General features: G+C 34.2%; 1 protein-coding gene across 3 annotated transcripts in view; it reads left to right on the top strand.

The window, feature by feature from the left end:
- Positions 1–17,004, top strand: part of LOC117793516 (AF4/FMR2 family member lilli) — a 59,831-nt gene that overhangs the window by 31,134 nt on the left and 11,693 nt on the right. Inside the window, exon 1 of one of the 3 annotated variants that reach the window (XM_034633841.1) lies at positions 7,203–8,061. The exons of 1 other annotated variant lie outside the window; for it this stretch is intronic. In XM_034633841.1, the coding sequence (XP_034489732.1) occupies positions 8,010–8,061 (52 nt within the window). In that variant the 5' untranslated portion in view covers positions 7,203–8,009. Of the gene's footprint in view, positions 1–7,202; positions 8,062–9,681; positions 9,758–17,004 lie in introns of those variants that run through there. One more of the 3 variants, XM_034633842.1, reaches the window with a different exon arrangement.

The raw sequence follows: 17,004 nt of genomic DNA, 5'->3' as shown, positions 1-17,004 counted from the left end.
TATCAATATGTCTGATCATTTTGACAATTGACAATCATAACTTCTAGAAAAACTCCTACATTGAAGTGAAATCTTAATATTGAAGTCTGCAATTTTTTTTCTATAATTTACAATAATGCATTTTAGCAAAAATTCAACAAATATCGTTCCGCAACCTGCTTTTTCACCTGATTTGGCTGTGTCTGACTTCTAGTTGTTCAGCAAAGTCAAAAGACCGTTTCGGGGACATTGTTTTGAATCGATTGAGATAATAAAAGCTGAATTTCATAAGGTTCTGAAGGCTCTTCCGAAGTAGGACTTTGCCAAGGGCTAAGATAACTGGAAAATTCGTTGGCATAAGTGTGGTGCAGCAGCAGGTGATTACTTGAAAAGGGGATGAAATGGATTTAGATAATTAAATAAAGATTTTGAAAATATAAGAGACTTCACCTTTCATTTTGATCACAGTAGTAGAAGTTGCTAGCTTTATTTAAACTGCATACTAACTTTTAAAAGGGGAACACAAAGACATTTGAACTGCGCTTTTGAAACTTGCTTACATATATCATTCCAATGTATTTGCATTGAAGGATATTTCATAATGCATTCGCGTGGTTGCTTTTATGTGTAAATGTTCATATATTGACTCGTATCCTGGCATTGTGAGTTCACTAAGTACTCAGTACGCACACACACACACACAGACACACTCACACTCACATCCAGTCTCCTTTAGCTGCTTCTTCTTCTCCTCTTGCTGCATGTTTCACTCACGTGTTGTTGTTGTTGCTGTTGTTGTCGCACACCTTTGCAGTTTAATTCCTGCTTCTTATTTAGCATCTGCGCCGGGTGTTACTTGAGCCACAAGGCCTCCAGTGTCAATAAGAAGCGGCAGTTGTTGCCAGTCAGTCAGTCAGGCAGTCAGGCAGAGAGTCAGGCTGCTGCCGCCTGTGCACGCGCGCAGGACGTGCACACAAACAAAATAAAACAAGTCGGCAAGGCTACAGTCAAGCGCACGCGACTGTCTGATACCCTGTATTTGATTCCTTAGACAAAATGTTAATATTAAATCAAACTAGGCAACACATTTGAACTTTTTTTCTTATAATCAATTATAATTGACATATGTATGTAAACATACAAATTTTAAAAATAACTAAAAAGACATGATTTTAAAGAAAAAAGTTAAAGTTTTGTTGTAAAAGCATACAAGATTTATTTTTATTAGTGATGTAAAAATATATCGAAATATCGACAAATCAATTTTTGCGGAAGCGATTATCGAGTACTTCAACTCGATGATTTTTTTTGACGTTCTATCGAGTTGATTAAATCGATTTCCATTAAAAATCGACAACTCACTGCGGAAGTACGAGTGTATTTTGTGATAACAATAGCGTTTTCAAATTAAAAAAATTTTTTTTTTTTTTGTTTAAACTCGTTATTTGCAACTCGATCTACTTTTTTCCGATATATCGACAACTCGATACTTATTTTTGGCTGTTTTCTACTTCGATATAAAACTCGATCTATAGTTTGGATTTACATCACTAATTTTTATTAAGTATCATAGGTATCAACCCATAAATATTAAATTCTTACTCCAATATAGAACATGATTCAACCAATATTTGTGCATCATCACCTCAAAAAATGTTAAATGAAATTTGCATTTTCCACTTTTTTTTTACCACTTTTTTTCTATTAGTATAGCTCAGAAAATCCTGTAATATGGTCTTTTTGAAGGAGTCTTTCAGTCTATCTGTTACATACTTGTGCACAAAATTAATATGTATATTTCTAGTACAGGGTATAAACCATACATTTAGTAAGTAGAAGAAAAAACACCACAAGCACTTATCGCACACATATGTGTTCAAGCAGTGCGCGCTAGAGAGAGACAGAGAGGGAGCGATGTAGGGTCAGCAAGGAAGTCAGCATTCTCATCCTTATAGCTCTTATTCCCATTACTATTCCCGTTGCCTTTCCCGTTCCTGTTCCCGTTCCCATTCTTATTCTTATTCTTATCCTTATTCTCTCCCTCTCTATCTCTCTCTATCTCTCTCTCTCTCTCTGCCTCTCTCAACGTCTCGCACGGCGCTTATCCGTTTCAGTTGTCCGCTCATGAATGGATTGCACTTAAGCCGGCCGCTAATATGCTTGCCACTCGTTTACCGTTGCTTGCTACCTGCTTGTGCTACCCGTTGTTAATGTTGTTGTTGTTGCTATTGCTCTGGTTGCTGCTGCTGCTGCTGTTGTTGTTGTTGTTGTTGTTGTGACACACAGGCGGCGCGGCGTATGCGTAATCGAGAGGCAACAAAAAGCTGTTGCTTCAATTTCATGCCGCATATGCGGCACGGGTGGGGACTACTACATATGTATGTATGCATGTGTGTGTATTTGTATGTCTGTGTGTGTAGGTTTTCGACCTATGTATGTATGACGCAGCGCACATTGTTGATATCATCATTATTATGGTGATGATGATGATTATTGTTATTATTATTATTGTGGTTGTTGATCATGGGATAACACTCCCTAAAGAACATCTAAGAATTTGTATAGCAAGTGTAATCGACTAGCTAAATATCCTGTATGAAACTCTAATAATGAGAACCCAGGCTGAATAGTGAACACATGACGTAAATAGCTATAAGAGTTTTATTACTCTTGTTATAATTTAAAATTTATTGTGGATAAGAAGTTGCATTTTAAAAATAATAAGATCAGTATGCTTGAAAATTGGTATTGGTAGCAATTGATTTCTTAACATTGTTCTACAGGGTATTCCGGTGAACAGCAGCTCAATTAAATAACTTAACAATTTCTGGGTTAACCTGCTTACCTTTATTTTAACTGCAAAACTTGAACTTGTGTATAAGGATGAGCACAAATATGCAAACTAAAATCTATAGAGTATAATATTGAAAATATTATCTTATGCAATTTAAATAAAATTAAAAATTAAATTAATTTCTTAATACTTATCTTGAATTTTTATAGCAACAATTATAATCAAGATTGATTTATTTTTTGCATATCACATGCTACAGGGTATACAACTAATTAACACCAAGATATGTTACATGTGCAACAGGATATGCAAATAATCAACATTAAAATTAAAAGGTTTGATCATTTTGGGGTTAAACCCCAAAATTATTTTCCCTTCTTCCTTCTCTCTCTTACTGACGCAAGTTTTCAATTTGGCATTTTTGGTTCAGTTGGATGGTTCATCTGTTTTTTTTTTTGGCAAGTTTTCGAAATTTATTGAAATTAAGGGTTGTGCCGTTGCTCAGTTGTTGTGCCATGCGATATTACGTTATTGTATTGTTATTCGAATACACTCACACACACACACGCACACACACACTCGTCACTAATACACTCAGAGAGTCAGCTGTCAGCTGGTGTTTAGGGTTATGCTCAGTCTTCTTTGCATTTCTTTTGGATGGCATTTGAAACTCGTTTTCTTCACGCTCACATTTTGCGACGTACTTTGAAAATGTCCTTGAGGCGGCAATTTGTGCTGTTGTTTTTTGTTTTATTATTGTTGGTGTTGCTAGTTGCTTGTCTTCTGGCACAGCCCCTAGGCCGACTTATAATGTTTGTGCTCTTTTTTTTTTCGTTTTTTTTTTTTTTTTTTGCTATGGGAACTGTTGGCAAAATTTCCATTTTGAAGCAAACGCAATATGCAAACGCAACTCGCCAACTGGGCAACTGAGTGGCCCCCGTCGATACTCAAGTCGACTCGAATCGACTCATAAATAAACATGCAGCCATTCAGATCCGACTCCGACATATCTGTGGCAATACTGGAAATGCAATTAAACCGTTGCTGCTTGCAAATTTTTTTTTTTCCTTTTTTGTTTTTCTTTTTGTTTTGTTGTGTTCTGTTGTTGCTGCGCAATTCGAATTGCACGGCAATGTCAGCAGCTCCAAGTTGACCCGCCTCTCCGACGACTCTCCTACTTGCCCCTCCCCCCCTCCCCCCCTCCCCATAACCCTCTCAACTGTGTCTCAGGCTGCAGTTGAATATAAAATCGTTAAATCTATATAGGGGCATGTGGGCATATATTTAGATATTATCGGGAGTCGTTAAAACCGTTGGCAAGCTTTAAGCTTGTGGTTACTTGCGCTTAGAAATACACGTTAGCGATATTAAAAACTTTATGAATATTCTGTTCAAAAATACAAACCCCTTTTCAAATGCTCTGCAAACAGTTTATCGTTCTCTTTTTAAGTGATTGTGTCCAATATTTTTGCGTAATAATTAAAAAATTAAGAATATGAGTTTTTAAAAAGACGTTTTCACAAAAAATTTTGAAATCCTTTATTATTGAATTAAATTGATCATTATTGAAAAAATTTCTTTAATTAAAACAAAATTTATAAATAGTCAACATAATTTTTTTTTTTCTTTTTAAAAGAAATCAATTTTGCTTATTAACATAATGACATATCAAAAACTATTTAATTTATTGTTCACATAAAATAGAGAAATTTTATTGTAGCTAAATCTATTCGTAATATTGATTGAAAGACCCTTCCAAATAAAAATCATTCTTTACAGTTTAAAGCTAATTTACTTAGGTATAAGTTGCTTCTTATCAAGAGCACGTTTCTACAGTCATGAAAAAAATAATAGAAACGACAACTATTTTTTGTATTTTTTAAATTTTCTTCCGAAGAAACAATTTGTTTTTAGTTTCATATTTTTTACTTAATGCTTATTTAGTAATGTTTCACACTGCAATGAAGCAACGGTATTCGTTAACTTCTTGTACGAATATTATTATTAGCTAACACAATTTTCACTTAACAATAAAAAGAAACACTTTAAAACTATTTTTGAGGTTCTTTGTAAAGGTTCTTATTACACATGTAGAGCTAATTGATGTTTGCTAAATGGAATGGAATTACGATAAAAGAGCTAGATTAAAGTAACTATTGAGCTGACAAAGATAAATCCATATATCGATGTGCATATATCTACAAAATTCATTTTTCAATTAAAAAAAAAATGATTTAATTTGTTTTGATATACACAATCATTTTCTTACACTTATACTAATTGAATAATAAACGTATTATTTGATTATCTACAAATCGCATGCATTCATTCTCAGTTGAATGAATCAGACATTCAATTCATTCATACAATATTTTACTTAACTTGTATAATATTTTGAAGTACTTGTCACTATTGCTAGTGAATTATTATGGATAATGTCTGCACTCAAAGCGGATACTCACTTGAGCATTCGTGAATGTTGCGAGTACAATCACTTGCCTTAAAATTGCCTCTTTCTGTTGGGTTTTTGTGTGTTTGTAGAGGTTTTTATATAAACACTTCCACTTCTTTCTCTTGCTGCCTTTCTCTTGCTCTCACTCTCTTTTAGTGCTGTCTGACTTTTTCTCTTTTCGATGACAAATTTTCCACAATGGAATGCAAAGCAACTCTCGCAGCTCTCCGTTTCACATTTTGTTAGCGCCTTCGTCTCCAACTCCGCCCACGTCGCACGCCCCCTCAACCCTCAACTATCGCCACTGGGCAGAGACTGTTGTTGTTGTTGTTGCTGCTGTTGCTGCTGTTGCTGCTGTTGCTGTTGTCGATGGTGTGTGACCTTCGCATAGCAGCGCGTCGTCGCCAGCGTTGCTTATTATGAGCATTACACTGATAAAAACACCTTAGATCGTTTCCAAAAAAACTAATTATAGTAAAACTAAAACATTTTTTAAAAATTATTTCTTATTATATTTTAAAAAGATTTCTGTTTCACAAAAAAATTAAATGTTAATTTAAGCGCTTCTAAAAACTGTTAAACTTACATGAACATGTTTATATTATTGCAACTGTTGAGACGAGACTTAGAACTAGTTTTACACTTCTTGTTCTTTTTTTTTTGTCTTCTTCTATTCTTGTTTCTTTGAGTGTATCGCTGCTATCGAAGCAAGTCCACGCTTTATCGCATAGTTTCTTATGTTAATTCGTTTACAGTCGAAGCGACGCGACGGCGGCGTCGCATTCGTCAAATGCTACTTTAGTCTATGAGCCACAATAATGAACCACTCGCCGGCGCGATGCCGAACGAAACCGGAAGCCAGCACAGAAAAAAAAATTTAAAAAAAAAAAAAAAAAAAAGATTCGAACGGCGGCCCAAACATGTTTTTCCGTCTCCTCGCGCTAGGCCCCCGTTCTCGTCTCCACCCCTGTGCTCTACCCCCTACCCTGCTGCCCTCGTAACCTCCTCAAGCCGGTGTCCATAGAAAGTAACTCGCTTTAAGTGAGCGGCGTTTGGTATCTTCAGAAATGCGAAGTGCTATTGAGAAATATCATAGTAAATTTCGCCAGCTCATAATGTCAGCTAAAAAGCCACTTAGAAGTTGATATACCTTAAAAAAAATAAAATCAAGCTTGCTTAAATTGAACCACTGTCTGAAATCTCTAGCTTTGAACTTTAATTTATTTAATGTCTATCGATAAGTAAAATTTATAAATATGTAATATATATTATATTATGCGCTTATCTAAATAAGAGTAATAAATCTCAGCGTTGAATATCTATTAAAAATAATTAATATTTTTTTTTAAGTTTGGGTAAAAAATCTCTTAAGAAATCTCATACCAAGCTTACTTTTAACCGATTGCTCCTATGAAAGCTATTAAATATAGTAGATCGATTTTGAATATATTTGGTCAAAATTGATAAAACTCAATAACACTTGTTACTAGCGAGTTTTGTTTAGATACGTTGAGAAACAAAAATGTTTGTCACACAACTTTTTTTTCAACCGATTGTTCCTATGAAAGCTGTATGATATAGTAGTCCGATATTGACCAAATTTGGTCAGAGTGTAACAGGCCGTCCCAAATATACAATCTGTGAGTTTGGTTAAGATATCTTTAGTACCAAGTAGTTTTCCATACAATAATAACTATATTTTTGCATGCCCTGTGGTGAACTTTGACCCGTTTTTGGGTCCATCAAATGATCTCCGATCGAGCTCAAATTTTGCAAGGGGTAAAAACGAATATTTTTCAATCCGGCGCTCATTGATATCGAACATTTTTTTTTTAAAGGCCACTCTAATATTTACATATAATATTCAATGCTTGATAAAGAATTGAAAACAATATTGTAATTGTTATTAAATGTGATTGAAAAACAATTATAGAAGTTCGCCTTAGCATTATTTTACTACATTTACGAGTGATCAATAAGTAAGAGTTATACATGGAAATAAACAGGTTGTAAATTCCGATTTTAGCTTACCACTTCCACTTACTATATAGCTAAGAAAACACTGGGTTCATTATATCGATGTTTTTCTGTATGTAGGAGTAGCGTTTAATACAAATGTATATCAAACTACAACACGTCAGTCAATTTTGAAGACGAAAGAGACGAAATGCTAATGAAGTTATTTCAAAGATACAAACACAGATACAGCTACGCACACTGCCAAAGATATAGATACAGATACAGATACATTTACAGCAGCAGAAGCAACAGCAGATTGACAGGCTAATTTGATTTATGCACAAATTGTCGCCACACTGCCAGACATGATGACTTCGGCTTCATTTTCAATTTCAAATTATTTTCATTGTTGTTGTCGACATTGCTGTTGTTGTTGTTGTGGTTGTTGCTTGAGTTGTAAAAGTACGAGTATCTCATGGATTGATGTCTGACTGCCTGTTTATTGTTTAAATGTTTTTTTGGGGGCCTATTTTGGCTGCTTTGACGAGTTCACTGAGGGCTCAAGTGACAACAACAACAACAACAACAGCAACAACAATAAAACATCAACATTTAACAGCTCGAAAAGCAATGAACACAACAACAAGAACAATGTGATAAATACAATAACTACAACTACAACTACAGCTAAACGAAACAAAGCCAAAAGCGTATTTAAAACTACAACTACCATACAAAACGTATGCAACAAAAAAACAACAGCAGCAAACAAACAAACAACAAAAACAACTGCAGCACACAAACAAATCTTTGCCACGCCCAACAATGCACGAACATTTTACCATGTGGATTAACTTTGGATTGCCCTTTTTTAAATGTTTGTACTTGTCAATTTCTTTAATTTTCTTTATAATTTTATAGTTTCTAATTTCTTGTAGTTATTTTAGAAAACAATACAATTTTGTAGTTATTTTTCTGAATTTTTTCTAGTTTACTTTTAATATGTTTCTGCTATTTTCTATTATTGTTTTTGGTGAGTTTATTAGCTTATTGTGGTTGCCGAGGTTGTTGTTGTTGCTTGCCTTATTGCTGGGTCATAAAAACATAGACAAATACTTATGCCTCCAGAGACTCATTAAATTCGGGTATGGAATAACCTTGCGAATATTGCATTAAAATTCAACGACAAACTGAACCACAACCAAAACATTAAGCTTACAGCAAACCGATTTAAAGTGCACACTATTATGTATTCATGATCATAAATAGTTAGTTGTTACTTAGTTAATGTCACAATACAGGATTCTTACTAAACGATGCTGTAGCTCAATGTTTTTAAATTGTCAATGTCAATTTGATAACATCAATATGAAATAGATGAGGAATACCTCTTGATATTCATTTGATGACAATAATTTTATTATCTTATATACTTTAAGTATGTAGATGTTTATCCTGGCTTTACCAATCAGTTCCAAGCTAAATTAATTTCAAGAAATTGTTTTTCACTATCATATTCAAATCTTTGGAGATTTTAATTTAAGGAATTTTTTTCAAATATACCAATAATGCAACATTTTATTTTCTATTAGCTAGTTGATCGTATTTATATTTATGTCCGTCTTTTAAAGTCGACTAGAGATAATAATATCGATAGCTTCTGATGATAAGATCGATATTTGAAACGTTTTCAAGCCGAATTTCGCGTTCAATTTGAGCAAAAAATTTATGTCAATTTATTTTATATGTCGGAGATAGAGAGAGGGAGTGTGCGTGTATATATGGGCTTTTTGTGTGTGTATTTGTGTATGTATTTGTGTGTGTGTGCAAAATGCTAATTGGAATGTGTTAATTTGATTGGCAGGCAGTTGATTTTGAATTTGAGCAGTGCGACTTTTTTAGTTCATTCGAGACGGCGACACCTTTTATTTTATTTTAAATTCGACTTTGTTGTTGTTCTTTTTTCTCATTTATCTATTTATCCATTTTTTTTTTTGTGTTAGTTTTGCTTTTGGCATAGTTCAAAACACATTAAATAACTTAAAGCGACGACAAAGCTAATGAATAAATATGAGCCATAAACGGACGACAATAATAAATACTAACAACAACAAGCAACAGCAGAAACTAAGCAAATTTAAAACCAAAACCCCAAAATAAAAAAATTTGAAAAAAAAAACAAAAACAAAAGGCAATAAAAAAGCGCGCATCGAAATGGGCAACAAATTGTTGTTGTTGTTGTTTTTTGCAAGCGGATTTTACTTGGCCTAAAAGTCGCATACACACGCACATACATAAACACTCTTAGACACACACTCAATGAACATTTCGAATATTTTTTTTGCAGCTAAAAAATAAAATAAAAATAAATAAAATTTTAAACAAATAAAACAGTGAAAATGTCGCGAGTACGAATCACAAATCTCAGTGATTGAGATACAGAGAGAAGGGGCAACAGACAGTGAGAGAAAGAGAAAGAGGGAGAGAGAGTAGTAATAAAAAAAAAAAACAAATTGGGAGAGTGGGCGTGTGGGAGGGAGAGAGAGAAAGAACGAGAAAGAGACAGCTGCTGTGTGAGTATTTTGGTCAACGTATAAATTTTCTCGTCTTCTGTCTCTCTGTGTTCTTCTTCTTATTGTTAAACATGTTGTTGTTGTTGCTATTTAACCTCTTGTTGTTGTTGTATCTCTATAAACTGTTTTGTCTTACATCTTCGCAACAGTGCATTCCATTCATTCATCCATCCATCCATCTATCCATCTATCCATCCATTTATTCATTCTCTAACCGACACGTCGTCCTTCGTCCTTACTCTGTGTCCCAGTCACGCCCACAAGTTGTTTATATTCTCGCCATTTTTCAGCGCTTCATTCATTTGGCAAATTGTTTCTTTTTATTTTTTATTTTTTTAAGTTCTCTTGTTTTTTTTTTGGCCAACAATTTCGCACCTGTCTTCGATTTGCAGCGCAATCATTGCATTTGTTAGCAACAGCAGATGAAGGAAAGACTCAGAGACAGCAGCAACTAAATGTGGCATTAAAAAAGGAATACGATTGCAGGCTATGATATAAATGCATTTGGTATAAGTCGAACATTATCTTCATTGAGTAAACTCTGCCACTCATATCATATACAAACATATCTAAATGAGTTAGTTTCATCGAAATATTTCTATAGACAAGTTGCATATTTCCGATATTTTTAGTAGTAAGTAAAGCAGCAATTAATTTAGGTTCCCGCAGCTTGAATCAAACTTAACTTATCTTGTATATCATATAAGTATTTACTTATTCATTTAACTATTTTGTGTCTACTGAGTATAACACGTTTCATTTCTATTAATTCCCTACATCTTAAAACATTTTCATCTGCACAAGTTCATTCGAAATTAATACTTAATTCATATTGTGTACTGATGTATCAGCTTTGATATTCAGTGTCGTGAAATTGCTTAACTGTTGAACTACTCCTTTATCCTTTCAATTTTATAATAGACGCTTTGAAACAAAGTCTTGGTTTTCTGAACAATATAATGGATTACAATATGTTAAACTTTTATGCATACTTTAAATTTATCTCCCCTAATATTGAACTTTTTACTGCTCTATCGATTCTAAATTTATTCTTTTCCTTGAAAGTAAGTTCTTCTTTTACTTATCTATTATATCATCTTTATTATTATTTAGGGATTGATTTTGTGTCTACAAATTACAACATTATTGTTAAGGCTTTTAATCATTTTCACTACTCTTTTAACTGTTTCACTACTGAATTTCTCATAACTCTTTTGAATTTGTTGGTATCCTATTTATCATGCATATCCTAAGCTGTGAATATTAATTTATATAATTAATTGAAATACCTTTTTAATATTTGAACTTAAAAGTGTTTTATTTTTTAACAGCACTGTTATTGTGACGCTGTTAATGTCACATTAACATGAGTACTCATACTAATAATAATTATTTGCTTTGCCACAAGTTTGAATTGCAAATGTTGAAGCTGGAGGTTAATTCCGTTCACATTTTGGATTATAATACTACTTTGGCTTGTATGACATTTGAAATGTACTAAGCTTTTGTTGTTGTTGTTCTTGTTGTTGTGTCCCTTGTACTTAACTCATTCACATTTGGGACCAGTTGAATAATGAAGTGAGACACGCCTCTTGTACATTGTTTTCTTTTTTTCGTACCTTTGTTTTTTTGTTTTTTTGGGTGCCTCAATCGCAGCTTTCTGATGATGATGATGCCACTGCTGGTGTTGCTGATATATTTGGCTCTGGGCAATGCCCGCCCGATCCTCGCACATGTTTCAGCCGGCACAGCTGACTCTCGATTGCCGACTCTCGATTCCCGACTCTGACTTGTGGCAGGTGCCACAAACACAGACAAAACCGCAACCTTTTTACCTGTTACCTGTTGACCGACGGAGCGTTGCGGCCCGCTTGCAATTTAATTGAATTTTATTTCAGTTTCTTGAGCGGCATTTGGGCAACGCCTCAACGTTGCTGACCGCTTGCCTTGCCGCATGCCCCATGCTGCCGCTGTCTTATCTTTTGGGCAATTTCAATATCATTTTATGCGGCGGTTTCCCGTTCTCGTTTTTTTTTTTTTTTGCTGCTGCTGCTTCCTTCGTTTTCAGCTGTTAATTCAAAGTAAATTATGTATTTTGCATAATTACAATATTTGACTTTTACTGTTGACTGCACGCCAACGACCACAGCTAAAGAGATGAAGATGAAGCTGAAGGAGAAGCATAAGAAGAGGGGAATGAAAAAGAGGCACGTTGCCTGCTGTTGCCGCTTTCTGGTATAGCTAGAAGTTTTCCTTTTGCTTTCTGCCGGTTTTTTTTTTTTTTTTTGCCTTTAGAGTTTTCTGTGTAGACTGCGGCTTCCGTTCATTTATCTTCTTTATGAATTGCAGATTTTCTTATTATTATTGTTTTTGCTGTTGTTGCTGTTGTTACTGTTTTTTTTTTTTTTTAATTGTATTACTGCCTAATTTGCTTAAGAAATTCGCATAGCCAACTGCTGTAAAATAACTAAATACATACATTGACCAACTCCATGGATATGCGTTGAGTATTTTACTTTTTTTGTTGACTAAAGGGCAAGCATCTCAACTGAAGACTGGTTAAAGTTAGCGCTATATAATGTTTACTTATTTTGGTAAATTATTTGATGTTTCGATCTATAGAATTTTTGCAACATATTTGTAAATAATTTTGCTTTTAATTTATTAAAAATTTATATTCAAAGTTGACATTAATTTAAATACAAGCATCAAGATATCTTTGAGTTCATTAAATGGGACTTTAAACATGAAATTTAAAGATAAGACTGCAGATGTTTAATAGAACAGTAATAAAAAGTAACGAGAGTAAGATATATTCTAAATCACTTTAAATCTGTTTAAACGACATTGAAAGTAAACTTTTACCAATTGCATCTTTAATGCACAACATACTCATACAAAATCACTCACGATCTCGATATATTTCCAATACCAATTGGAACAATTGACGCGTGCAGTCAATCGGAAATGATTAGGCTTTATCAGTAAATTGTATCCGAAACGTTTTCTCAACATTGTGCAACATTTTGTTTTGAAGATGTTTGGAATGTTTCACATTGATTTCAGGAGAATGGGTGTGGGGGCAAGGGGGAAAGCTATAATTTGTTGCTGAGGGGCACTCAAACGGGATGAGTATTCGATTTTCGTGTTGCCCAATTGTAATTGGAGTTGTTGGTCGACCCCCTTTTACCTTTCACCCAGATGCATCGGCGCAGCCAGAAACCGATCAATGCATGCTATAAATTCAATTTCTTGTCGTTTTTTTCCGATGGCTGTGAAAGGAGAAAGTTGCTTTTGGGCTCCACACGCTGCCACACGATGCCACACGCTCCAGGAACGTAACGTGGATGCAACAAGCAGGCGGTGACTTTCACACGCTGCACACGTTGACGATGTTGTTGTTGTTGTTGTGGTAGTTGCTGTTACCGCTGCCTATTGATGCAACAGGTGCAACTGTGTGGGTTGTTTCAATTTCCCTGTATCTCTCTCTCTTCCTCTCTCTCACTCTCTCGCTCTCTTTCTCTGTGTGTTAGGCTAGTTGCACATATAGGCCTTTGGGGAAAGAGGCGTGTCTCGTCTTTGCGTGCATTTAATTGTGCGTAATTATTCACTTTAGTTGTTATGCCAACATATTCGACCCTTGCCTCCTCTCATCACGAATCTTAATTGCCTCAGCCGCCGCGCCGCCTGCTAATTGTTCAATGGTCACCCCGAATCGAGAGACCGGAGACGAATCAAGCTTTTAGTGGCCTATTCCCCTCACTGTCCTCACGTTCCCTTCTGTATGAACCTGCTTAAAGGTGTCTTACGTGTGTTGTTGCCGCCCTAAGTGTTTGCCTTTATTGCATTTTTATTTAGTTCTCACGTGATTCATAATCGCCCCATTAGCGATAGCTAACTAGACGCATTAGAACCAACTGAAAAGCTCGTACAAAATGCTACAGAATGCTTTCAATTATTTACAAGATACTCGTTTTGTAGGGAAACATTTCTTCAAAGAAAGTTTACTTTGATTTCGATCTACATAAATAATCTTATTACAAAATATTCGTCTTATAAAAAAAAAAAATAATTTTTTTTATACCCGTTACTTAAAAAGTAAGTAAAAGGGTATATTGTGTTCGTTGAAATGTATGCAACAGGGAGAAAAAGGCATCTCCGACCCTATAAAGTATATATATTCTTGATCAGCATCAACAGCCGAGTCGATATAGCTATGTACGTCTGTCTGTCCATCTGTCTGTCTGTCTGTCCGTCTGTCTGTCTGTCTGTGTGAGCGCTTAGATCTCAGAGACTGTAAGAGATACCAAACTTTCACCCACAGACCCCAAAGGCGTTGGAGTAGGTCAAGTTTGCTTAAAATTTTAGACACGCCCTCTTCCATCCCCACAAATCGCGAAAAACCACCACACCCACAGTTTTTAAGATTATACGTTTTTTTATAGTAATTAACGTTATCTATTAGTATTATCTCTTGTCCCACTGTTTCAAAGTAATACAAGTAATTTCCTTGAAGTTCTTTTATATATATTGAAATAAGTAACGGGTATCCTATGGTCGGGATCTCGACTATAGCCTTTCCCACTTATTTTAGATTCAAGTGGCTTATATAGTACTTAAAATAATTACAGAATAAAATCGTAGTGTAAAATGGAATCACAAAACGGTGTAAAAAGTTCAGTGATGTTTTTTTTTCTTAGACCTCGAATTTGATTCAAGTAGGGTTTTTGAGTCTGCATTCAGCATATTATTTTGATTAGCGGCGTTCTTAAAAAATTTTGTTCTTAAATTAAATATTTTGAGAATTTTTTTTTATACATTGTTGGATAATCCGTAATTCTCCCGTAACGTTTGCTATGTCCTTAAAGCTTTTTTTTTTTCAGAAATGATGCAATTATTATGAAATTATCTAGTTATAGCAAGTTTGTTCTTTTATAATATTTTTTAATCACTTTCACAAATTAATTTTGTTTCCAAAAATTTAAGATCCAAAAATCGATTATTTACAAAAGCGTTTGCTAATGAACTTATATAAAATTAAGTGCGTGTTCTTGTTATTATTGGTTGTCGGCATATAGTATTTTCAATAATGCTATCACTCAATTTGATTAAAAAGAGGATAAAAGAGAGACACAGAGGGGAAGGGAGAGCCTTGAAAGTGTCACTCGCATAGCATGTTTCCGTAGAGAAGAGAAAGTGAAATATAGGGTTAAATGACGTTAGTTGTTATATGTACCTGATGTACTATTTGTGCGTGACATTTTCTTCTCTATCCATCTATAATTCTCTTTGTCACTCACTCTCTCAAACACGCACACACACACACACGCACACACACATAGATAGAGTCTGCTCGTGTTGTAGGTCAAGTGCAAGCTTTGACAAATTGTTTGTCTATAATCGACTTATACAATTTTGTTGCATTTGACAGGTGCCGACATTAAATAATAACACCACCTGACAGCAACACTCACAGCGCCAACTCAGCAACTCACCACCACATAATTCCTTCTTCCCACTCCTCTCTCCGTAGTCCCTCCCATAGTCGTCAAAGTCGTTCTTTGCAGACGATGTTGTCATAACTTTAAAGTCTGTAATAACAAACTCAATAAATAAAATGTCGTTGAAAAAAATGATTTATTAATAATATTTTAATATAATTATTAATAAGTATTTCAGAGCATATTTCATTATAAAGTTAATTGCTTTTGCATTTCGCGGTTTCTGGCATTTCTCTGAATTCACGTCAAAAACCACTTTAATTATTTGTAGCTTGCTTATTGGTTATATTTTGGTTAATATATTTATTATAATATTATTATATATTATGGTATATTTCTTTCAAGATCTTGATCGTGTCTATATACAACCTTATGGTTAAAATAACTTTTAACGTTTTGAAATGCATTTTATTTCTAAAATTAGTTTTAAATAGTTGCAATTGGCGGAAAACTATTATTTTTATGCAAACTGCATATATGTATGTATATGTAACCCTGCATTTAACATTTTTTTTATTGACAAAATGAATTTAACCATATGCAAATCATATTTCCTTAATATATCAGGCATCAAATACTTATTAATTTTATTCTTATTGTTTGCCCGTAACATACTATTTTCGACAGAGAATATATTGACTCTTTTAATTATAATTTATTGAAGTTATCTGACAATTTAAAAAAGTAGTAAATTTATTTTTCAAAATATTTTGATTTTTAGCTAATAGCATTTCAACAAATTTTCTAGCTTTTGCAATTATTAAGTAGCTATATAATAGTTGAAATGTCAACACTGTTTGCAGCAACTTTCTTGCTCTCTCGCTCGTTTGTTTTCTGCCCTTTGACTGAGCTTTCGAGCTAAGTAAATACGCTTTGAAACGACAAAAGCTTTTCTGTCTATAAAACGTGATGAGCGTGGGTGGAAGGGGGGCTGTGTGGAGTAACTGTAAGCGATGCCAGAACGTCATCATTAGCATCAGCATCAGCATCAACACCAGCATTATTGTCATCTGGAATGTCATCGTTTCAGTGACGTCACAACGCAGTCGCCTGTCAAAATGCCAAAGCAAAAGACAGAGAGAAAGAGAAAGCAAAAAGTTGAGCGCACACCTTTGTTGTTGTCGTTGTCATTGCATTGAGAACGTTCTTGTTGTTGCTTCTTCTGTCTGCGCTTGTCTACGTGCTTCTAGGCATGCCGCTGCACAGTGGAGGATATTCTATTGAATTGCACTTATTCAAAAACACAAAGTATGTATACAAACATCTGTACATATGAACATGTAGTTTCTTTTATCAGCACAGTAAGCAGCTTATCTACCAAAGATATAAAAGTATCTGTAAATATTTCGTAATACTTGAATGCTTATGTCAGACGTCTATATTCGCATATACAATGTGACTATAGAATACATTTTGCAAATAAATATCAATTCATTGAGATATCTGCATTCCTACAAATTGTTGCATCGCTCGACAAATGTACAAAGGTTTCTTTGTCGGACAAATAAGAATACCCTGTTTGAATGTGCTCAACTTTGTCTTACATTTTGCACTACTGGGAATAGTTTATAAAAACATCATTGTTAAATTGCTTAAATATAGTGCTTGTCTCATAATATTAAGCGACATTGCAAGACCTTGCATTCAAACGGTATTATACATTATTATTATACATTAAACCTTCGTCGCTAACTTCTCCTAATTTTACCCAAAAAAGTTCAAGTTAAAATTTAAAAATGTATTTAA

This window comes from Drosophila innubila, chromosome X (assembly GCF_004354385.1).
Source record: "Drosophila innubila isolate TH190305 chromosome X, UK_Dinn_1.0, whole genome shotgun sequence".
Lineage (NCBI taxonomy): Eukaryota > Metazoa > Arthropoda > Insecta > Diptera > Drosophilidae > Drosophila > Drosophila innubila.
Note: the sequence above shows the minus strand (reverse complement) of the source record. Positions and strands in the feature narration are given on the sequence as shown.